The 22,249-nt window shown below is 47.1% G+C and overlaps 11 protein-coding genes across 11 annotated transcripts; 4 read left to right on the plus strand and 7 right to left on the minus strand.

Moving 5' to 3' along the window:
- Nucleotides 1–591: 591 nt before the first annotated feature.
- VTP01DRAFT_6190 (uncharacterized protein) lies at nt 592–1,522 on the plus strand (the record flags this gene model as incomplete). Its single annotated transcript, XM_069385064.1, has 3 exons — nt 592–752; nt 865–994; nt 1,067–1,522. The coding sequence occupies 3 exons, from the start codon at nt 592–594 to the stop codon at nt 1,520–1,522; spliced, it is 747 nt and encodes a 248-aa protein (XP_069242563.1).
- A 1,163-nt stretch (nt 1,523–2,685) lies between these two features.
- VTP01DRAFT_6191 (uncharacterized protein) lies at nt 2,686–3,567 on the minus strand (the record flags this gene model as incomplete). Its single annotated transcript, XM_069385065.1, has 3 exons — nt 2,686–3,289; nt 3,349–3,444; nt 3,527–3,567. The coding sequence occupies 3 exons, from the start codon at nt 3,565–3,567 to the stop codon at nt 2,686–2,688; spliced, it is 741 nt and encodes a 246-aa protein (XP_069242564.1).
- A 159-nt stretch (nt 3,568–3,726) lies between these two features.
- VTP01DRAFT_6192 (uncharacterized protein) lies at nt 3,727–5,016 on the minus strand (the record flags this gene model as incomplete). The annotated part of the gene is made up of 3 exons (XM_069385066.1): nt 3,727–4,092; nt 4,163–4,778; nt 4,853–5,016. The coding sequence occupies 3 exons, from the start codon at nt 5,014–5,016 to the stop codon at nt 3,727–3,729; spliced, it is 1,146 nt and encodes a 381-aa protein (XP_069242565.1).
- A 575-nt stretch (nt 5,017–5,591) lies between these two features.
- Nucleotides 5,592–8,612, plus strand: VTP01DRAFT_6193 (uncharacterized protein; the record flags this gene model as incomplete). Its single annotated transcript, XM_069385067.1, has 3 exons — nt 5,592–6,104; nt 6,170–6,250; nt 6,321–8,612. The coding sequence occupies 3 exons, from the start codon at nt 5,592–5,594 to the stop codon at nt 8,610–8,612; spliced, it is 2,886 nt and encodes a 961-aa protein (XP_069242566.1).
- A 186-nt stretch (nt 8,613–8,798) lies between these two features.
- Nucleotides 8,799–11,492, minus strand: VTP01DRAFT_6194 (uncharacterized protein; the record flags this gene model as incomplete). The annotated part of the gene is made up of 2 exons (XM_069385068.1): nt 8,799–11,313; nt 11,383–11,492. 2 exons carry the CDS (start codon nt 11,490–11,492, stop codon nt 8,799–8,801), a joined length of 2,625 nt encoding a protein of 874 aa, XP_069242567.1.
- Nucleotides 11,493–12,496: 1,004 nt separating this feature from the next.
- Nucleotides 12,497–13,327, minus strand: VTP01DRAFT_6195 (uncharacterized protein; the record flags this gene model as incomplete). Its single annotated transcript, XM_069385069.1, has 3 exons — nt 12,497–12,570; nt 12,645–12,762; nt 12,827–13,327. The coding sequence occupies 3 exons, from the start codon at nt 13,325–13,327 to the stop codon at nt 12,497–12,499; spliced, it is 693 nt and encodes a 230-aa protein (XP_069242568.1).
- Nucleotides 13,328–14,268: 941 nt separating this feature from the next.
- VTP01DRAFT_6196 (uncharacterized protein) lies at nt 14,269–14,646 on the plus strand (the record flags this gene model as incomplete). Its single annotated transcript, XM_069385070.1, has 1 exon — nt 14,269–14,646. The coding sequence occupies one exon, from the start codon at nt 14,269–14,271 to the stop codon at nt 14,644–14,646; it is 378 nt and encodes a 125-aa protein (XP_069242569.1).
- A 300-nt stretch (nt 14,647–14,946) lies between these two features.
- VTP01DRAFT_6197 (uncharacterized protein) lies at nt 14,947–15,335 on the plus strand (the record flags this gene model as incomplete). Its single annotated transcript, XM_069385071.1, has 3 exons — nt 14,947–14,964; nt 15,029–15,178; nt 15,240–15,335. 3 exons carry the CDS (start codon nt 14,947–14,949, stop codon nt 15,333–15,335), a joined length of 264 nt encoding a protein of 87 aa, XP_069242570.1.
- Nucleotides 15,336–15,558: 223 nt separating this feature from the next.
- On the minus strand, nt 15,559–16,443 carry VTP01DRAFT_6198 (uncharacterized protein; the record flags this gene model as incomplete). Its single annotated transcript, XM_069385072.1, has 1 exon — nt 15,559–16,443. The coding sequence occupies one exon, from the start codon at nt 16,441–16,443 to the stop codon at nt 15,559–15,561; it is 885 nt and encodes a 294-aa protein (XP_069242571.1).
- Nucleotides 16,444–16,670: 227 nt separating this feature from the next.
- VTP01DRAFT_6199 (uncharacterized protein) lies at nt 16,671–18,739 on the minus strand (the record flags this gene model as incomplete). The annotated part of the gene is made up of 2 exons (XM_069385073.1): nt 16,671–16,825; nt 16,891–18,739. The coding sequence occupies 2 exons, from the start codon at nt 18,737–18,739 to the stop codon at nt 16,671–16,673; spliced, it is 2,004 nt and encodes a 667-aa protein (XP_069242572.1).
- Nucleotides 18,740–19,117: 378 nt separating this feature from the next.
- Nucleotides 19,118–21,935, minus strand: VTP01DRAFT_6200 (uncharacterized protein; the record flags this gene model as incomplete). The annotated part of the gene is made up of 11 exons (XM_069385076.1): nt 19,118–19,408; nt 19,483–19,787; nt 19,850–19,964; nt 20,029–20,121; nt 20,202–20,400; nt 20,468–20,562; nt 20,629–21,223; nt 21,287–21,504; nt 21,581–21,683; nt 21,745–21,784; nt 21,851–21,935. The coding sequence occupies 11 exons, from the start codon at nt 21,933–21,935 to the stop codon at nt 19,118–19,120; spliced, it is 2,139 nt and encodes a 712-aa protein (XP_069242573.1).
- Between the last annotated feature and the right edge of the window lie 314 nt (nt 21,936–22,249).

Raw genomic sequence — 22,249 nt, forward strand, 5'->3', positions numbered from 1 at the left:
TAATATATATATATATATATATATATATATATATATATTAAATCACTGCGCTTGCAACGATCGGTTTCATGATATACTTTGTTAGCAGAGGAGCATGCGAACCCCCCGAAGATGAGGAGGAGGTTTGTTGCTGCTGCTGCTGGATGTGCGTGTGTATGTGTCTCCGCTCCACCGTCACCACTCACAGCCCGCAAGAAAGTTTCTGCAAGCACAATACTTTGCCAAACTTGGGAAAGCAGCAGTTCATCTTTGTTCTTTTCCAGATCAAAGAAAAAAAAAGCTTATATGCTCCCTTTATGTGATATCTTCGATATAGATATACATTGTAAGGGAGGTGGAAGGGAATGGGGTTGTCATGTAAAAAGGACGCAGTCGAAGTCCCGCTTCTTCGCACACTGCCAGTAAGAGTGCATGAACCAGGGTGCGTGCTCACACACACACAACAGCAGCAGCATTGATCTCTCCCCGACCTTGGAAAAACTCCTCAAAAACGTCATGGCGCACACACGCACACACACAGCAGTTGTCCTCCCAGAAAAAAAAAATTCCTCGCCGACGCTGCCGATTAAAGAATACACTTTTCTTTCCATTATGGCACAGTTGAAACAGATACAGGACCTCCCTGGTCTATGTACAGCCGTCGTCTCGTCATTCTGGAACAAGTGGGATAGCTCAAGACAATTCGACTTTTACACCTACTGTCAGACAATCCTTGGCTACATCAATGTCTCTCCCTCAGTAGTCTACACAAGGTATGCGGTCCAACAGTTGTTGCTGTGGCAGCAGCTACTGTGCAGCAACGCAGAATATACACAATGAGAAAATAGAGAGAGAGCCCGTCGCTAAGAATCCTATGTTAAAAAGTCTGAAATACGTACAAACCTACGCACAATCGAATACACCGCCGCCAACGTACGGTTCCGAGCGAAGCTTGTTCCTCACAGCACTGTTACTGGCCTACAAGTTCGTCGAAGACTGCGGCACTGTGGACTCGGTACACATTGTTGTTTGTTGTTGTTGGGGGTGGAGGAAGGAAATGCCTAAAGCAGGATTGTTCTCTTATTAGAACTATTGGTCTCGCGCCTCCATGATACCCGTGCCGGAACTGGTCAAGATGGAGATTGATTTTTTGCATCAACTCAAGCATATGCTGCATGTTCACGATACCGTCTTTGCAGAATGGGTCGCCCAGTGCAACTCTATACACGATCGGTCAGTGTATTCTGGATACCCTGCAGCGGGGGTGTATTACTATCCATGTTATCAGCAGGACGACTCGCTTCTGATGACTGGTCATACATTCGGGTATCCTGTGTACAACCAACCTTCGTATTACAGCTACTGTACGCCACAGTACATGTATTATGATCCATACGAATGGAAATCCCGTCGGTATAGCGACAATTCTACAAACAGCAGCCTGTCTGGTTACAGCGTCGACGTGGATGCAGCACCTCCAAACTATGTACCCAACGGTTACATGTACCATATCGCCCCCACTGCAGCTTTTTCTTTCATGTAAATATTTTCTGATAATCTTGTTTGTGTTGCCGTCTTCTTTCTCTCTCTCTCTCTTTCCAACATTACTTGTCCCGTAAATTTACATCATTGCTACATCTCCCTCTCCCATCTCTCTCTCTCTCTCCAGTATGGAAGGTCTTGTTTCATCCGCTTTATTTTCTGTATAAAACATCAACCTTTATAGATTTTCTGTGCATCGCAATGTATTGTGCTTTTTTTGCTGTTAGCAGTTTTACCAAAACTTGTTGTTGCTGGGTCTGCAAACAAGGTTCGGCAACTGTAGCAAACATGTCAGCTGGTGCTGCAACAGCCTGCTGCAGCCTAAACGGAACTTTTGGCGCGTGTCTGGGAACGATCCGTTTTCCGTAAAAAAAAAAGATGTACACATGTGCGTATATTCTCCCGGGGGATGGGGGCCCTGGAGGAAGAAAAGACAGAAACATGATATGTAGCAGATCATCACCGTCCTGGCGCCTGCATCTTTTGGCGTTTTATATTTTATTTGTGCGCGCGCACATACACGCGCACATGGCTGTAAGAGAGGAAAGCCAGCTTCTTCATTTGTTTCTCAGTTATTCTTTTGTGTACATCGGCATCTCGATCTCCAAAGAGAGATAGAACTTTGCTCTTCTCGGCCCCGGTACTTTGGGGGACAATACCCACTTTGAGACGTCTGTGCTCCCCCCCGGCCCCAAATGCATTCTGATTAGCGTTGAGGATTCTTCTTGGTTGATGAATAGTACTACTACGCCGCCGCCGCGTCGCAACCTCGTGATGTAATATGTTGTGTCAACTACCGGGAATGTCATCTTACAGACTACTATTTAGAACAGGCACTAAAGTTTTTTAGTTACACTTGTCGACCGTGAAACTTGTTATTTACACCACAATGGAAGTGGATTCGATCCGTGCATAGCAGTGATGAAAATCGTACGATAATATATACCAACTCCCCCTTTGTAACCAGTAAAAAACAATGCGTCTTGTCTTTTCTTTTTCGATCGTTAAACCTTTTGCGTTTCAGACATGAGACAACAATGACAATGCTTTTTATATGTGTAAACGATGTGCATGTGTAGAATATAAAAACAAAGGAGAAAACGCAAAACGGGGAAAAGATATGATGTTGACAATGATCGATGGCTACTATTATTATTATTATTATTATTTTTTCGACTTTTTGGTGGTGCCAGTCTTTTTCTTCTTCTTTGGAAGCTCGGGATCGTGCTTGCCCAAGCTTGCAGTAGCAGTTTTGGCAGCAGCGATAGCCGCCTGCAATTCGTCCTTTTTGAACTCTTTGATATCCTTTTTGCCGGACATGGTTGCAGCTGCGGCCTCTTCCTCGTTTCGTCGTCGTCGCTTTGCATTCTTCTCCACTCGAACCTTCTTCTCCTCGCGCTTCTTTGCATACTGATCTTCCATAGGGTCGGCGTTCTGAGGTACTTCGAGCAACCAGTCGTCCATATCCTCCTTCTTGTTGCCGCCAGCGTAACCCCATCGGGGAACATACTTTTGCTTCTCCTCGTCCCACACAAATCGCTCTCTCTTGCGGTTCTTGATGCCCTTGGCCTTTGCAAACTTCTCCCAGCGTGTCAGAGGTCGATCGGCAGGTACTGGCTTCTCGCGAGGAAGTTTGTTGATGCGTTCAGGCAGTTTTGCAAGAATACCGGTATCTGCTCCCTCGACTGGGAGTTTGAACAATTCGTTTACTACGAGCTGGGTATTGTCTCGAGTCAATTGTAACAGATATTCGTCCCGTTCATTGCCCCTGCATAGTCTTCATTAAACCCTCTAATTGTCGCATATATTCCAGTCTTTCCCACTTACGCTAACCGTTTCTCGTCGAGTGCATTGGTATCGAATCCAGCTAGTAGATTAACATCGAAATCGAGAGGTACAAGCTTTTCTACAGTGATCGGTTTACTTTTTTACACCATGTCAGTCTTTCCAATCTGAGTTCCTCCAATCTTGCAATCGTCATTTGCAGCAACAGTGCTCTACTTACAACTGAGCCTTTTGTGCTTCGAGGATCTCTGTGACATCCATTATGCTCAATGATCAAGGTTGGAAAAAATATATCCCAAGAAAAAATTGCCAGCCACTTTCTGCTTTATCAATTATGAAAAAGCAACTTTTGATTCCCGCTCTGACGAGACAAGCAGCATCATTGCGCAAAAATGATATTAAAATTAATAGCAAAATTGTTTAGCAACGATTCCTAGGATCCACTGAGCGAACAGCACGCTCGTCTATGCTATAGACTTCGCCGTTCAAAACAAGTTCGGCCATCATGAGACCCGTCGCAGGAGAGTTCAGGATACCCCAGCATGAATGGCCGGTAGCGACGTAGAGCTGCTTGTATTTGGGATGCATACCAATCAAAGGTGTACCGTCCCGGGAAATAGGCAGGTAGCAAGCTTGCTCTGCGGTAATTTCACCTTCAAGCTGTGGTGACACTACGTCTTTGAGTGCCTTGAGCTGATCTATGGCTTCTTGGTCTATCTTTACTTGATCTGCAGAGGAAGGCAGCGGTTCGTCGTCGGTGGCTCCACACATGTACACGGTACCGTCCTGCCAAATAAACATCACAGCATTAGCAATGAATACAGGTTACGCTGGATACATATACTGGGGAACCTACCGGACGTGGATATACCTCGGGTGAATAGCTTCTTCTGCCTTCAATGATTTCCGTGAACAGTGCTTGTGCAGGCACCGTTAATTTGGGCCGACATACAATAGAGTGTGCACGCGAGCCTTCGATCGGCAGTGCGTTCACCCGGTGGCTGCTTCCTTTCAGCTCTAGCTGTCCACTCCATGGTCCCATGCATACAATGACAGCGTCGGCCTGGATGGTATCACCGTTTTCCAGCTCGACACCCACCACCGTATGTCCATCTTCTTCCGAATATAATAATCCAGATACTCCTGTGCCGCACTGAACCCGAACAATGCCAGTGTCCTCTGCTGCTCCCAGCACAGTGTTGGTAAACTGGCCGGGATGCACCTGAGCTGTGTCACTTGTTGTTCCCAATTGCTGGATAGCCTTGATATTCTCATTGTCGACCCACTCGATAGTGCTCGATTCCACAGCAGCCGGTTTTCTTTGGCCTGCCTTTTTGCCAGTTTGGACGAAAACAGAGTATGTGTCGACTGGGCGGTATCCGTACTTAGATTTTCCATCGAGTTTGTCGGCCAGTTCTGCGTGCAAAGCAAATGACTTGCGTGCTATAGGACCGATAGCGCTGCCGTCGCACCTAGCACACACAAAAGTTGAGCAAAAATTCTCTTTTGCTACTTGTCCAGCATTCCATGATTTGTGAACGCTTACCAATCTCGAGCAAGGAATCCACCGGCTTTGCCACTCGCGGCACACGCGACCTTGGTCTTTTCAACGACAGTGACGCTCAGACCTGGCGTTGCTTTTTGAGCGAGAAAGTAGGCTGTGCATGCGCCTACTGCTCCAGCTCCTACGACAACAATGTGCTTGGCCATTTTCTGCGATCGTCGTCGAGAAAAAGGACAAAGAACAAGGAAAAAGATGGAAAGCTGCGGTATTACATTTGCATTAAATTGGATTCGGGATAAAAAAGCATGAATCGCGCTTGCGCCATGTCAGGGGAGTTAGCCTTCTTTTTTACTGTAGCATCATTTTGCTTGCAAACCGCCGGAGAATGGAGGTTTATGAAGGCCAAGCGAGGTTACCCCACGGATTCGGATCAGCATGAGCTTCAATGAACCAAGCGCAGCGAGCGAAGCGAAGCGTGAAGCGCTTATCTGCAAACATATACTTTTACCCGAAAGTTCGATCATCTTTCCAACGGATATAGATGCGAACAATACATGCATTGGAGCAATGTATACAGCAGGTCACCGTGACCTCTCCGTAGTGCATGTCTCTCTTCTTTTTTTTGACCTTTGATTTCCATGAGGGGGCCATTGTTTTTGTTGTCCATAATTGCCCATAAAAGGCAACTAGAGTTTTCCTTTGGATAATGGTAAATAATCTAACCTATACTTTAGCTACTTTTTTTATTTCTTTTCGATTATTCTTCTGAGGCCAAGCAGTAATGTACGAAAAACCAGAGCCACGTCCATCCATTTCCAATACTTGGCGAAGCAGCAGCAGCAGTAGGGCAACGGATACAGGCACCGTACGACCCAGCAGCATCGCAACCTCGTATACCCAATCGCAGCCTATCCGTAGGCAGCAACAGTTGGCTATGAATGATGGAGGCGGCGACACGGATGCCCATAAACTGCCTCGGCGTCCTATCATTGCCACCGGCAAGAAGTCAGTGGCTGCACTCCAGCAGCATCATCAATGGCTTATGCAGCAACAGCAGCACCCATCCCGCATGCTCAGCCCGTCCGGCTCAATACGAAGCAACACGACTGTTTCGTCATCTGGAAGCAGCAGCGTATTATCTGCAAGGTCGCCGTCTCCAGCAGCCATCGTGGAAGAACCGGACGAAACTGCTACTGCAGGACACAAGGATCAACAACCCCGCATAGTCCGTACAAGCAGTCAAGAATTTCGAGTGGTCCGGGAAGGATGGTTATATAAAAAAAACGGTCTGATGGTAATAAGCCATTACAATAATAGTCTTTGCAAAATTTTAATAATAATTTATCTAACATTGTGCAGCAATGGAAACCAGTGTACGCTGTAGCAAAACATGGCAATGCTATCAAGCCAGGAGGGCTCTATCTATACAAAGATGACAAGGTACTAAATTTTTAAAGAAAAAGGAAAAACAAAAAGGACGTTGGTGCTAAAACAGAGGTTCCCTTTGCAGTTCTCGAGTCATATTCAGACATACGATATGAGCGAAGCAGTTGAAGTCGAGCCACGCGCGCAAGAATACAGGGCAGGTATCAAGTGGGAGTTCCGGATCCTCGTCAAGCGCGAAGACGTGATCCTGGCGACGGACGATATAGCGTCACGCAAGGCCTGGATCGATGCACTCACATCGATTCTGGGCAAAGTATCAATGGCAACACACAGCGAGCTCCAATCGCGCGTGACAACAGCTGACCAGATGAACCGCGAACTGCAAGCATCGGTGGATAACCTGAAAGCAGAAAATCAGCAGCTAAGGGACGAGCTTGCTGCTGTGCAAGATCGGCTCAAGGAAGAACTGGAGGCCATGCATGACAAGAACGAGGCACGCGAAAAGGAGCTGGACGAGATGGATACGCAGTATGAACTGCTGCGGCGTGAACTTTCCATCTGGCGGAACAAGACAAATATGTTGGAGTCGCAACTTACGAAAAAGGAGCAAGAGTGCTTAGATACACAAAAGGAAATGGAAGAGTGGCGTAAGAAAGCGACAGAGCTGGAACAGGCTGCACAGGAGGAGCAGGATGATACCCGCACAGTGAAAGATACCATCAAGGATGTCAAGTTTAGCCTGAATTCATTGAGAGATGCTATCAAGATGCACAGTGATTCGCAGCCACTGGTGCAAGGTCACATTATGGATATGAAGTCAGGCATCACCAAATTGAGCGATATTCTGCAGGAAGCCAAGAGTGGATGGACGGAATTGCAAGCGGAAATGACGCAGTTCATGGAAACATCCAAGGAACGGCAGACAGCAACAGCAGCGTTGCAGGAAAACAATGCACAAGAGAGTAATAATACCTCTACCAGCAGCAGCAGGATAGAGGAAAAGTTGAATGATATGCTGCAAATGATGGAAATGCTGCAACTGTCGCAAACACGGCTCATGACCACCACCATGGAGTACGTTGAAGAAGAGCGTAAAGGCATCCACATTGATGATACAAGGATGGAAGCCATCCAGAGCATGATTCAAGATATACAAACCATGCTAGTAAACAATAATAGCCAAGATGATGGAAAGGAGGAGGAGGAGCGACAAGACAAGTTCGAGAGTGAAAACAGGATGGTTGAAATGAATGGAAAGTTGGAAAAGCTACTGGAGCTGGGCAAATTGCTGCAAGAATCTCAAGACCAGGCTCGCCAGGAGAACGAAAAGGGTGTTGATGTCATGGGCCAGCTATTCAACCACATCATTGCTCAGCTTGAGAGTAGCAGCGCTGTTTCTGAGCAGCTCGAGCAAATCCAGGAACGACTGACATCCATCAAAGCTATGCAGGAGACGCAGCAGAAGCAGCGACTTACCAACGGCAACAATGCAGTGAGGACCAACGACGCTGTTGCCGACGCAGTAGGTAACATCGCGACGTCGTCGTCAGCCGCTGAGGAGCTGGAAGAAATGATGCAGAGTACCCGAGGCTTAGTTGAGCGCACGCTTCGTATTCTCGACAAGTTCAACTCGAGCCACATGGAGGAGACCGTGCGCCGCGCTGTCAAGACTGCATTCAACAGCCACTGGCGCGACGTGAACAATAATAGCAGCAGCAACAAGAGTAACGATGAAAGCAACCAACAGCTCAAACGCTACGAGGAAAACGCACGCGAATACTTCGACAAGTCCATGTCTAACATGCGCGATCACTTGGAAGAATATACCGGTGTCATGTACAGGATGATTGAAGACCTTATCCTGCGCGCGGTCGAGCACCTTGACCAATCCTCTTCTTCATCTCACGCTACAGAGCGGAAGCAGCCCTTGCAGCAGCAACAACAGCAAGAGCATGAACAACTGGATAAACAGTTGGCTGAAAAGAAGATGGCTCTAAAAGCTCTGGAAGCTGAGTACGAGGCCGTGCAGCGTGCACAGAAATCGCTCGCAAGAGATTTGGAACCGTTGGTTCATCAAGTTGCAAAGCTGAAACAAGTCCTTTCAAGTGACGACGAAGTAGGCAGCGAGAATTCCGCGTCTTCGTACATCGATCTAGGACGACGCAGTCGGCCGGTGTCGCCCATGCCAAGTAACAGCACCAACAAGGTCGACACAACAACAACGACAAGTAATCAAAGCTCTGCAAGACTGATGGCTCAAAAACCGGGCGGTGGCCTCACTGGACCAAGGAGATCCTCGTTCGACGCTTCTGCTGCTATGCAAGAAGGAGGTTGGACAATGTCTTCAAGGCAAACACAGCAACAAAATAGAAACTCTTCATCATCAGGATACAGTGGATTTTTAGGCCGGAAATAAAAGAACAAGATTACAACTGTATTATATCAGAAAGCACGGTGGGGGGAGGAGGAGAGGATTGGATTACATGGGAAGGTGGGGAAAAAGGCAAGAAATGTTATATACCTAATAGTAAAAAGTAAACATGCATTTTGAAGGGGAAGAACAGAACAAGAAAGAAAGAAAGAGGGAGGATAGGGGTAATAATCACTGCTGCAGACTAGCGTGAGGAGGAAAGACAAATCCATTGACCTCGTAATCCATGGGACTTGGTAACGTAGAGCCAGCGCCGTTCTGTTGAGGAGTGTAGGGTGAGGATGATAATGAATTGTTGGACCAAAGCGACCAACCATCCGAGGAAGAATCCACGCTGTTTGCACGATGCGAATATTGCCCCTGGAGAAATCTCTGCCCGGAGCAGACTTCTCTTACATCATGTTCCATTACGGCAACAAAGCTTCTGGCCATTTCGAAATCGTACGTATATGTGACCGAGGCCTTGGAGATATCGACGGATAGTTGCAGACACCGAAGAGCAAACGATTTACACTTGTCGTCCGCATAGTTGAGCAGTTTGATGTATACAATGTTAGAAAAGAGGAAGCCTAGCAGCGGCACGTTGCATTCGTCGCGTTGCCTTGACATGTACTCCAAAATCTGGGTAATAGAGTATGCGGCATCGACGCACGTGTAGAGGCATTGGAGCGAGAAAGGAGATGTGGGTATATGGTCGGAAGGAAAGAATGCTTGATACAGCAGAATTTTGTTAATGTTGTAATAGGTATGGACATTCAGTATGCAAAATCGTGCAAAACTGTGAATATCGACGCAGTACTGCTTCTGGTCTGAAGGATCATCAAATCCACAGGTTGCTGACGGCGGCGATCCATCTAAATTATTATGTTGGTTTGGAAGAGAATTGATGTCTAGATTGCGCCACTCATCAGGCAAGTTGTCGTAGAACTCCTTGAGACGATCTTGCATCTCCATCAAATCCAGCGGCAAATCTGGATCCGCTTTGCCGGCGGCCTGTGCTGCTACAAGCCGAGACATGACATCGTGCCGTAAGATCTGCAAGCGGATCAGATAATACCACGTGCTCCAAACATAGTAGTCTACTAGTTCTTGAGATGGTGGTCCACCGTCCATTTCGATATCTGGTTTCTCTGGAGGCGGAGGCAACGGGCACTTGGGATAAAACTGACTAGATTCTACGTTTAAGTTGGGGTCACCTTGTAGTACACGGTACCACGTATTGAAGTAGTAGAGACACCAAACTAGCATGCTTTCTTTGGGCGTGAGCTGTCGATTGGGATCGTATAAACCCAACTCCTGCGCCATATTGAATGCGATCCATTCGTAAATGTAAATCACAGAGGGATAACCGTTCTGGTGATGGCAGTACGATAACAAAAAGGCTGCCTGGCAGTTATCCATGGACGGTTCATCGAAACAGTCAGACAGAAGTTCCCTTCCTCTGAGACAGTAAGCCATCGACAATGCTTTGCCCATATTGTAGTTCGGAGCTTCGTGCGCAGGCCGCTTTCCCCAGACATGCAGTTGGAATGCGTTGCGAGCGGCCATGGCGCAAATGGCATAGATCAGGACTTTAGAAGGTTTGTTTGTCTCACAAGGGTCACGGTACCGCTCGAGGAATTCAGCCGTATCAACAATGGGCAGACGAATCGCAGAGCAGCACGGTGAACGGCAGTATAGATCGACAAGATTATCCGTGAGTTCGTCTGAAATGTCAATTGGGTAATCCTGGGGCATGGCATGCGTAGGATGATTCCAAGAATTCCACACTGCAAAGGAGAAGCCTGATGAGGTGTGAATGGAGCTTGTGTCATCTAACTCAACAGATTTTGCAATCCTGTGCCGTTCTTCCGAGAAAGATGGAGACCTGTCACGTTCAGATGCTGTTTGATCAGTTTCCCGCGGTGATATATGCATTGTGCGTTTAAACTGATCTACTAGTTTCGATAGGTCGTTGTACGAGTTGACGTTACTCTCTACAGATAGACCACGACCAGTCGATGTTATTTTCCACGCAAAAGGCGGCAATGGCTTCATCTTGAAAGAATTGTTAGCTCGCTGCGAAAAGTCTCTTGTTTTCTGTGCGAAATCCTTGGCCATCTTGTCAATAGATTCCTGCCACTGATCCATCACTTTGTTCATCGTGGTCAAAACTTGTGAAACGTGGTTGGCTTTTGGTTCCGTCTTTTGATATACGCATTCAAAACCGTTCGCCTCGCAGCGACTGCATTGCGGAATAGTCAAATCGCATTGCTGAAGATCTTTGAAGCATTTGCTGCAAGGGTACACGGAAAAGTTACTCGTTGACGCCACGCTAGGTGCTTTGGATCGATTGATGCTGGAATCGTCGCGCTCTGACGATGTTGTATCTGAGGCGAGTGAAACCGTGTCCGACGTTTCGGAAAAGGATGGAGGCGTTGTCATATCGGGCGCCGCTGCTGCTGCTGATGATGGTACATTTACGTTGCGTGCCTGCTGCGCCAATCTTTGCAAAGATATGGCCCTGAATTCCCGGGGCATGCCCTCAGCAGACTTGAGCCGGTCACCAAACTTGCGTATACGATCGCTCAAGGTCTCGGTAGCTTTCTGAAGCTTCTTTAGCGTCGGCGCTGCTTCCGGATAGGTGCACGTAATTCCACGCCGTCTACACCGGGAGCAGGACGGTTTCTGGCGATCGCACGCATGTCTGGAAGCAAGGCAAATCCGAGTCAGAAATGCATAAACACAATGCCTAGATGAATACAGATTTACTCGCCTAAATCCTCTGCAGCGGAAACAAGCAGCACCTAGATTGCTGTTCTTACGACCGCTGTTAGTTGCCTCGTTGTTGCCGTCAACGTCGTTGGAGGACTGCTCATCAGCCATGAACAGAAGCAATGTCGTTTAAATGGTGCAAACGTTCGTTAGTTTATGAGTTATTGTTACAACTTTCAAGTAATAGACAATAGCCTTTTAAGGTTCCTGTGGCGCTGAAGGAAAGGTAAGTTTGGGAAGGGGACAAAAAAAAGATATAGTCAGGAGAAGCAGTTGGCGGTTGCTAGAAAATCAAGAGCAGGGACCGCCAGCGACATTTCCGGAATTTGGCGTGACACAATGCTTCGAGAGACTGCCCTTGATGATTAATCCCATCATTGCAAACAGAAGAAAATATCATTTGTTGTTGGACTTTCTGCTATTGCAAGTGAGCTATAGTAGAGATTAATGACTTGATTAATCGTGTTAGCAACGTCGCTCTAGTAGCAAGCAAACGCTGCAGCCTTTCTTAACCCGGATTGAGAACACGAGGTTACTATCGTCTATTCTGCCTGATCATGGAACGAGCATCTGCACGGCTATTGGATCCAAGCGTATGCATATTTTTTTCTGGGAATGGAAAGTCCAGAAATTTACAGAGCAGCCTCCGTTAAGCATGCTTATTTTAGAAGACAGGCTTAGCTGCTGTCTACAGCACCGAGGATAGCATAGATGGCGCACACTTCACGGGTGCCAGAGCATACAGCGTGCCGTCGCACCTTGACGCGCCGCTTGAAAACTGATAAAGGCCGTACCGGTCTATAGGACAGAATCTACGACCACGGGTTAAAGGGCAGCGTTAGCTACAAATACATGCGCTTTAATGCAAAGGATAGGCGATGAAAGCGATGTGAATATGATGGATCAATGGATCATATGCAAAATTCACACATCTCCAAGTACAAGCCAACATGTCGATTAACGAAAACATAAAAGACAAACAACGGAAAAACATTTATTACAGCACGAACAAACATCTGGTACGTTTCTGTCCTGACAAACACGTTCCACCCAATTAACACAAGATTGTCAGAACCAGCTGTTAATGAAAATGGGACGAGAGGACGGAAAGTCATCTATGGGCAGAAAGTGACCTTGTATCCTTGAGCTTTGCAGGTGTACATGCTGGTGGCGTCATCATAAGCATAAGCTAGAAGAATAATAACATTGAGTTAGTTCACTCGTTTGCAAAGTGAGTGATAATATCGGTTCAACAAAACTTACAGTAGGCATCAGGGCATGCAGATTTGAAGAGCTTGGAGTACTGGGAGGGCTCGCATACACCTTCGGTATATTTACCGGTGCAGCAGTATTCGGGACTCTGGAATTTGGAGCATGCGCTCTAACAGATATATGTATGAGAAGAGAGGAACCACTTACGACAGATGGTAGCAGATCCATAATACCTCGCAACCAATGACGTTGCCGTTGTCGTCCTTGAGGACCAATTCAGAGGGGCAATCGGGAGATTTGGAGCAGGTTGGGGCGCCGCATTGGGATCCGGAAACAGACATCTCAGGATTGATAGGTTCCAAAGTCATTGGTTCGTTGTAACCATCGACGAGAGAGATATCATACCAATCAGCGTTGCCCTTCTCGAAAAAGACTTCAGCGAGTGTGGCAGGCGCCCACATGCCAGCATACTTGCAAGTTTTGCCGCTGCAGCTTCGGCGACCCCACACACGGCCGGCCCAGTTGGCTTGGAAAGTAAAAGTGTGCGATGCACCGGCATCTACTTCAACCGAGGTGCCATACATGTTTCCGTTTTGGGATTCGCCAACGGTAAGTTTGTAATCGCAGTTGTTCTTGACAAGAATGTAAGGGTTTCCATTGCTGGTGCCGTTGACAGGAGCGCTGGCAGCCAGGCCAGCGAAGATGGCAAGAGGAAGGAGTGTAGAGAAGATCATTATTATTCTATGTATATTTAGCAAGGATTGGAAAGTTGATTTAAAAACGAGAGGATTGGGGATAAACCACAGATGCAGAAAATAAAATCCTGATACTTCTTTTTTTCCACATTTATATGGAGATCGCACCGTGCACCCAGGCCATCGCTGGCAGCAGAGCGGTTGTTTCTCTTTACTCATGCTGTGTTCCCCGATTTCTGTATTCCGTTGATGAGTCTGGACCTAGTTGTTTATTGTTTGCAAATTGACGTCTGACAAACATAAATGTCCGTGCGCAATCAATGCTATGTAACCTTATTGATGAGCTTGACTTCTGGTGCTGTCAAAGGCGTCGCGTCTACCAGTAGCTCCCGTGACGCGAAAATGTAGCCACTCTCACACAAGACAGGCGATGTTCTAAATCAACGGCCCTGGATGTTTCAGTCCTATTACGCCGAGAGAATGATGTGAGAAAAAATTTTTGCCTCGCGCAATCTCAGTCTCGAGATATCAGGAACAGCAAAAACATTGGTGCGGTCCGCGACAACCTATGTCACCGAATAATGGTCGCGACCAGACCTCCCTTCCTATTTTCAGTGAAACGACTGGATTTCTTTTGTCAACTCTGCATGCACCTCAATGCGGAAACAGTTCCGGATTTCCGATTAAATACTCTTTGAACTTTTCTCTCAACCCCTAATAAACCCACGTTACAGTTTCACAGCTGCCATTACTCTTGAGAAAAAACATAATACAGTGCGCGCATTTTCAACTGAATGCTGATTCCTATTCAGTTCATGTTCGTCAACTATGTTTTGAATAGAACAAAGTCTTCTGTCGTTACACAACGTACTTTTTGTTATCGTTCAAATGCTTCTTTCCTCGCAGTATTCATTATCCTTCCGCTGCGTCAACTTAAATCATTACGCTGGATGACGAGGAATAGAATTCGATCCAGTCATATGTACCATCAGCAACGATCTATGCTTACGTCCTGTCATCTTTTTGGACCCTGGCGGATTTGGATTCGAACAGTACCATTGCCAGTGACAGAAGATCGGCATATCGATATGACCATCATTGGATCACGCAGTACTTTTAAATATCACAACTTTTCCGAGCGACCAAGTTTGGATGTGGCATCGGTCACTGCCATCAAATGCAGCCATGGATCCAAGTTTGGAAAGATTTTGGACGAGATCCGTGATCTCTTTGGCGACACTGCCAATCCTTGGCAACAAAACCTTGAATGCATATTTGACCGGTCTCGCAGACATCATGACCCCATATTCCGCCATTGCCAACAAGGAAGTCGCTTTGGGCCGTCTTTGATCAATTGAATAGAAAACTGTTGAATCATCTGATTCTTGGCGCCACTATCATTCATTTGCGGTGGATATGGACTCCCGAAAGTTGCAGTTTCTGATCTCATTCGAATCAGCAAGTCTCTCTAATACCACTATAGCCAATTCTATTCGCCATTGATATCCCATTTTACAATACCCCATTCATCTGAATAAACGTCTCCTTCTCTCCCTACTTCCCATAATCCAAAGTCCGCCGAAATCTTCGGCTTCAAAAGTTTTCCGCCAGCGCGAGATTTTCGTTTCCCTTCCCTTTCAATTTCTTACCCCACGACGATGATACTGCAGTCAGAGGTAATAGCTATAACTTTAGCTATGCATTAAAGCAGTGGTCGCTGATACGTATTGCTTTATTTAGCTAGAAGCAATGGAGGCCCAGGTACCATCGGACCAATGGCCGCTGGTACGCCAGGTGTATCTGGACCTTGTTCTAGCCAAAATGTGGAAGACGATCCAAATCAAGCCTGGAGAGCTTACGTTTATCGAGGCTGTCGAACCAGGCTCCCCGGTATGACATAGAAATGCGAAACTCGAGCAAGAAAAGAGAATTGACGTTAGATCAATCATAGGCGGAAGATCGACTGACTATCCTTCCTATCAATGAGCACAGGCAGCTCTCTGTGGAAATGTACGGTCAATTCTTTCAGCTTTGCCAAAGAAACTAGTCTGACTGTTACTTGTTTCTAGTATATCTGACACATTTGCAAAGCTGGAAAAAGCACGCGGATCAGACGATCTCAGGTACCAACTCTCTTGCAGTACAGGAATAAAGGTTGTTTACTTATTAATAGCGATTATTATCAGAAAGATAACGTTTGCCATTGTTTCTTCTGACTCGACTATTGTGTACTATCACATCCACAAGGGACTTGTTCCACCTTCTCAACGTTAGGGCACCTGTCCTGTTCTCCGCACGGTTTGGATCAAAGCGACGCTGCTAACAGCAAGCACCAATGCATCCAACGAGCCAATTTCCTTCAACGCCCTCAATGTATACTGGCCGTCGGCCCAGTATGCTTTTGCGTGCGACCATGATTGCCCCGCAGCAGCCAAGGAAAGTACCATCAACGCTGACCGCTCCGTCGCGACGCGCCGCTCTTGAAGCGCCAAGCTTGCCAGGAAACCGAGCGCCATGTGCAGTGAACCCATCGCCCGCAAGCTATCGGTTGCCAGCGTCGCCGCTGCCATAATAAGCCGATGGTCGTTGCTGCCTTGTGGTTGCATTGCCGGTATCTTTACATATCGATTGACGGTGAGCCACGGCTTTGTCATGAGTCGACGGGCGGTTGTAAAGTGGTACACTGCATTTAAAAGTAGCGGCAGATTGTTGTTCCTGAATACAAAGTTGAAGAGTGCATGTAAGACTGTTGAAAGTTTCCATGGGTCCTTTGTTGGTAGCGATGGTATCGGCAAAGGTAGCAGTTGCTGCTGGTTCTGCTGCTCTTCTTGGTGCGACTGTTGTGAGGAAGAAGTTGTTTGAGGTCTGTCTGGAGAGGAAGGCGGCGACGAAGTTGTTGGCGCCGCTGCTGCTGCTTGTGTGCGTGTATCGAGTTCTGGAACAATGGAACCTGGCGAGGGTGGTGAAGGCAATGACGGTATAGAAGAATCGGCAACTGACGATGACGAGAGTCCTTGGTGTGAATCGGTCGGCGCACCGCCGCCGTTTTCTGAACGGTCGCGTGAAGAAGCGGTCGATTGCTGCGAAAGCAAGGACGCTGTTGACATGTCTAGCGATTCACTCATACTTTTATCTTCGCGTGAATTAGAAGCCATGACGCTAAAACGAGAAGGAGGAGGGAAAGGAGAGACAGACAAGACTTTCACATGCTAAAGAAAGTTTACTCTTGTATTACTTGTTTGGCGATTAATGCTTTGTAATATAGTGGGTAAATAGGATATTTTTGGGCTTTGTACGGGATCAATTCCACTTTGCAGGATGGATGAGTATTAGGGAGAGTGCGAGGAATAATGTAAAAGGTATAAGTGTGATATACGCATGTTTAAGCAGCTGGTGCGCTGTGGCCAGAGATGAATCCGCAACAAACGAGGTCTTCTTCGTTCATACTGCCTACACCACTCAGACTTGAATCCGGTGATAGCAAGCATACCCTGACAAGGAGACGGCGCAGTCGGTCGTGTGAGCTTCGGCAACCGGCTTTGTAAAAACAAGAATTAGAAAAAGGTTACTAAATAATGTGAACGATGACAATCGCTACTTACCTAAAGCCGCTCGCTCAAACCACACGGTTGCTTGATGAAGATCGACAGGGCATCCAAGGCCTTTCTCGTAGCAGTTTGCCAAATGGAACTGTGCCGAAACATGGTCTTGCTCTGCTGCCCGCTTGAAAAGCGCAAATGCTGCTTCTAAATCGCGTTCGACGCCAAGTCCGGATTGCAAATGGACACCCAACTTGTCAAGTGCTCTGGCGTGGTTTTGGAGACATGCCTGGCGATACCAATACACGGCCTTGGTGTTATCCTGCTCTACACCGATACTGTTGGCGTAGCAGTAGCCAAGATTACACTGTGCCCATGGATTATTTTGTCTAGCAGACTTGCGATACCAATGGACAGCCATGCTTGGATCTTTCTTGACTCCAAGACCTTCCTCGTAGCAGAATCCAAGCGAGTTTTGTGCGAGGGCGTTGCCTTGCTCGGCCGATCGCTTGAACCACTTTACAGCTTCGCGTTCGTTCTTTGGTACGCCGATGCCGTTGCGGTAGCAATAACCGAGCGATAACTGGGCCGGTGCATGATTCTCTTCAGCACTCAGGTAATACCAAAAGACAGCCTCTTGTTCGTTGACAGGGACACCGATACCATTCTGATGGCAGTATCCTAGTGAGTGATACGCAAATATGTTGCCACGTTCAGCCGATCGCCTGTACCACTTGACTGCCTCTTGCTCGTTGCGTTCAACGCCAATGCCATTCTGATAGCAAAATCCGAGGTTATGTTGTGCACGGGCGTGACCCTGGACGGCTGCTTTGCGATACCAATATACACCCAATGCATCATCCCTTGGTATGCCGATACCGTTTTGGTAGCAATAACCGAGGTTACATTCTGCCCAGGGGTAACCTTGCTCCGCAGATCGCTTATACCACATCGCAGCCTGCTCGAGATCTTGCTCTACTCCAATTCCGTCCTCGTAGCAGTATCCGAGTGAATTCTGTGCAAACGCATTTCCTTGTTCAGCTGATAACCGGTACCACTTGACTGCTTCTTTGACATTTCGTTTCACGCCAATGCCGTCTTCGTAGCAGTAACCAACATTGTATATAGCAACGGTCTCGCCCTGCTCGGCTGCAAGTCTGTACCACTTGAGTGCCTCGACCTCGTCCTTTGGGACTCCAAACCCTTCACCGTAACAATAACCTAAGATACCCTGTCCTCGAGCATTTCCCTGATCTGCACTAGCCTTGTACCACCGGAAAGCCGCATGCTCGTCTTTGGGCATCCCCACACCGTCGTGGTAGCACACTCCAAGCGCATACTGGGCCGCAGCGTCGTTGTCGAGGGTGGCTGCCTGGACGATCCAGCCAACAGGGTTTGTGTGTGCGATGCGACGGACTCGAGCAGCCCACTCTTCAGCTTCGGCTCGATTGATTTTCACATTGGGTCTGCCGTATTTTCGCAAAAAGGAGAGTCGTGCCATGGCCAATCCATCGTTTGATTGCGCTGCACGCAGATAGTGCTGCTCTGATAACCTGAAATTTCTCTCCACGCCCAGACCAAATTCGTAGCAAAATCCAAGCACAGCTTCTGCCGGTGCGTGCCCGAAGCTGGTCGCTTTCTTAAAGTACTTTACTGCTAACGCTCTGTTCTGCGGATATCCTTGCCGTCCAAACAGATAGTTGTTGCCAAGCTTGTACAGCTGATTCGGCGATGGAGACATGTCATGTCCCAACGAGAACCCGTTCATTTTCTTTTGACAGTTGCTGCTGGTGGTCGGTGTCGCTGGCGGCGGATGCTGGTGGTGGTGGTGTCGTCTGTAGTGAAACTTTGAAAACGCTAGTCGTGAACGTCGAAGAAGTTTTGAAAGAGGAATAGAAGAAGGAGGAGTCATGGATGGCCTGGTTGAAAACAAAGAGAGAAAAAAAGGAGTACAAGATAGCAGCACTCTCAGGGTCGTGGCGCTTCTCGTTTGTCTGCATTCGGGTTTCCCCAAATGTCGATCTGGGGCACACACTTTCTCGCTGTATGCACCGAAAATGTACTTCGTATCTGCAAATAATAATAAAAACTAATATTTTTAGGACAGCACGATGAAGAATCAATAATAACAATAATAAATCATGGTCTGTTCAAGGGGGAACATCACGTTTGTTTTTGCACACAAACCAGGCACCCCTCACTATGGAGTTCTCGTTGCCACGCCGACGTTAGCTTGGAATAGTAATTTCAAAAAGATAAAGTGTATTTTATTACTGCCATTACAGCTTTTCTATTGCTCGGAAGCGAATGTGACCAGACTCTTGTTCTCATCGACAAGGTCTCCGACTTTGTAAAGCACCTGATCGATCACCCCTGCCATGGGTGCCTTGATGACATGCTCCATTTTCATTGCCTCCAAGACGACGAGTGTTGTATCTTTTTCTACTTTTTGACCGGGAGACACCAGCACTTGCGAGATTTTGCATGGCATAGGCGTCTTCACCGATCCTAAGCTGTCTGCTCCAGCGGCGGTGCCGACAATGTACTCTGGTGTCGCAAGATCCAGTTCTGTTCGACCGTGCTATAACAAATTGAATCGTAATTATTTGAATAAATTTGTTCATGTTCTAGATCAAATACCATCTTTCTTCTTACCTTGTCAAAAACGACAACGTGCTCGTTTCTCAACACAACGTTGCTCTTGATCTTTTCACCGTTAATGCTAGAAACTAGCTCTCCCTCTTCGTTAAAGTGACATTCCACGTTGGCAAAAGTCTTGAGCGTCTCCTTGGTCTCAGCATCTGTGATCTTGATATCAACCACGCCGGTTGCAGCAGCCTTCGATGACGGTGAAGTATATATGGTATATTTCTTGCCGTTAGCAGAGACATCAAGGCTTTGACTGTCAATGGTGTTTAGACGGAAAGTGCTCTTAAGCGAGGACCACGGGCTGAATGGATCTATTAATTTTAAGGAGGCGTCAATGCGTCGCCGACAGAGAACTTGCAACACCGTTGCTTACCTTTTTGACTAATCTGCATGTCGGCAATATTTCGCAAGCGGATAGCATTGGCAACAGTCGCCAATGTAATAGGATCGGCATCTGCAGGCTCCTTTAATAAATCCTTTTCAAACTCCTAGGAGTAATCTGTTAGCCATGCTTTTATGCTTATCGTTCATCCCCCCAGTCCCCGTATGTACCTGAATAAATCCTGTTTCGACTTCGCCCTTGATGAACTCTGGATGCTCGGCAACGCGTTTCACGAAATCAATATTTGTATGCAGACCAACGATCTACGCCCAGTCCCCCTCTTTTGTTAGAGGAATCATCTTTGCCAATAAATTCTTTTTTTTAAAAAAAAATTGATGTATACCTGATACTGCTCCAACGCCCTTCGGAATCGTCTCAGTGCATCGTTGCGATCTTGACCTCGAACCACGAGCTTGGCAATCATGGGGTCATAGTGCACGCTAATCTGATCCCCCTGGGTAAACCCAGTTTCGACGCGAATGTCCTCTGAGTTGGGTGGCGTACGGACACTGTACAGCGGTCCAGTGTCTGGCAAGAAGTGGCTGTAGATCCCTTGTGAGTATCAGGCGAGATATACAAACCAAACCAAACAAAGTAATGTATACATACTTTGATGGATTTTCCGCATAGATACGCGCCTCAAACGCGTGACCTCGAAGTTGCAGCTCTTCTTGCGTCATGGGCAAAGGGTTGCCGGCCGCAACCTAAGAATAAGGAAACACAGTGTCAGGATACAAGCGTGACAAGAGAGCTTCCTTCATAGTACTTACCTCAAATTGCCAATGTACAAGATCAGTGTTGGTTACCATTTCCGTCACAGGGTGCTCCACTTGCAATCGAGTGTTCATTTCCATGAAATAGAAGCGTTTGTCAATGTTGTCCATGATAAACTCGACCGTGCCTGCATTCTCATATCCGACAGCGCGCGCAGCGGCAACAGCCTTGGCACCAAGCTGTGCACGGATTTCCTCAGTCAAGCCAGGACCAGGTGCTTCCTCGATGACCTTCTGATGTCTTCGTTGGACAGAGCAATCACGCTCAAACAAATGCACAACATTGTCGTGTCGGTCAGCAAAAACCTGTACTTCGACGTGCCGAGGTCGCTCCAAGTACTTTTCAATCAGCACCTTGTCGTCACCGAATGATTTGATAGACTCTCTCTTTGATGACTCGAGCATCTCTTCGAATTCGCTCGGACTTCTCACGATACGCATACCCTTGCCACCTCCACCCTTGATTGCCTTGATGAGCACCGGGTACCCGATCTTCTCTGCTTGTTCTTTTAGAAATTTCACATCCTGGTTATCGCCGTGGTAGCCAGGCACCACAGGGACGCCAGCGTCCTCCATGATGAACTTTGATTCGCTACATCGTGACCATCATAAATATCCATGTATTATGCAGACTTGATAGTGCAAGTTGTATTACCTCTTCGAACCCATAGAACGCATTGCGTTTCCAGAAGGCCCAATGAACTGCAACTTTTCTGCCATCACTCTGTCGGCAAAATCAGCGTTTTCTGATAGGAAACCGTAGCCTGGATGGATCGCCTGCGCTCCTGTCATCTTTGCCACCTTTAGGATCTTGTCAATGTCAAGATAACTTTCGGCTGAAGGTGGAGGACCGATCAAGAAAGCCTCGTCTGCCTAAAGCCCGAGGTCATGTTATAGGCTTTCCAAAATTGAACAGCAATCTCAATTTTTAATTAAATGGAGTACTGACCATCTTGACATGCTGTGCATTTACATCGGCCTCGCTGTACACGGCTACGGTCTTGATACCGAGTTTCTTGGCGGTACGCATCACACGGCACGCGATCTCGCCACTGGCAACGGACAGCGCGTCAGATAACTCGTATTTTTTTTCTCAAACATTCAGATCCATACCGGTTGGCAATGAGAATCTTTTCAAAAAGAGGATTCCGTGCTGGATAAAAGTTATCAGTTTAATGGTGGGGGCGTAGCGTACAAACGTGTGCACCGTCTGACTGACCTAAATAAGTGGAGGTTGAAAAGGACCGCGATGATGACGGCCGTAACAGTATGCTCTGTCGGCAAATAGTAGAAATACGTATCATGGGCGGCCTCAGGATGGAATGGAAAGGGAAAAAAGAGCAAACACACTGTCAAAGAATGAACAGAGGGGTCGTTTGTGTGGGGTTCGTGGGAAATTTGCCTGAGTTTCCGTCGGTTCTCCGTTGATGCCTGTGAAACGACTTGAGGCTCCGATGGTGTGCATAGCGAGCCGACTTTTTACTTTTGCTACTGCAGTTACTTTACAGCACCATTCAATGCTGTCACAACTCTTGTTTTTCTCAAATCCAGATGAATATTACCCACTGAGGCTGTCTGGCACTTTATTATAAAATATTGCATGACTGGAAGGGGATAT

This window comes from Rhizomucor pusillus, assembly GCF_041956525.1.
Source record: "Rhizomucor pusillus strain CBS 183.67 unplaced genomic scaffold VTP01scaffold_3, whole genome shotgun sequence".
In the NCBI taxonomy this organism is placed as follows: Eukaryota; Fungi; Mucoromycota; class Mucoromycetes; order Mucorales; family Lichtheimiaceae; genus Rhizomucor; species Rhizomucor pusillus.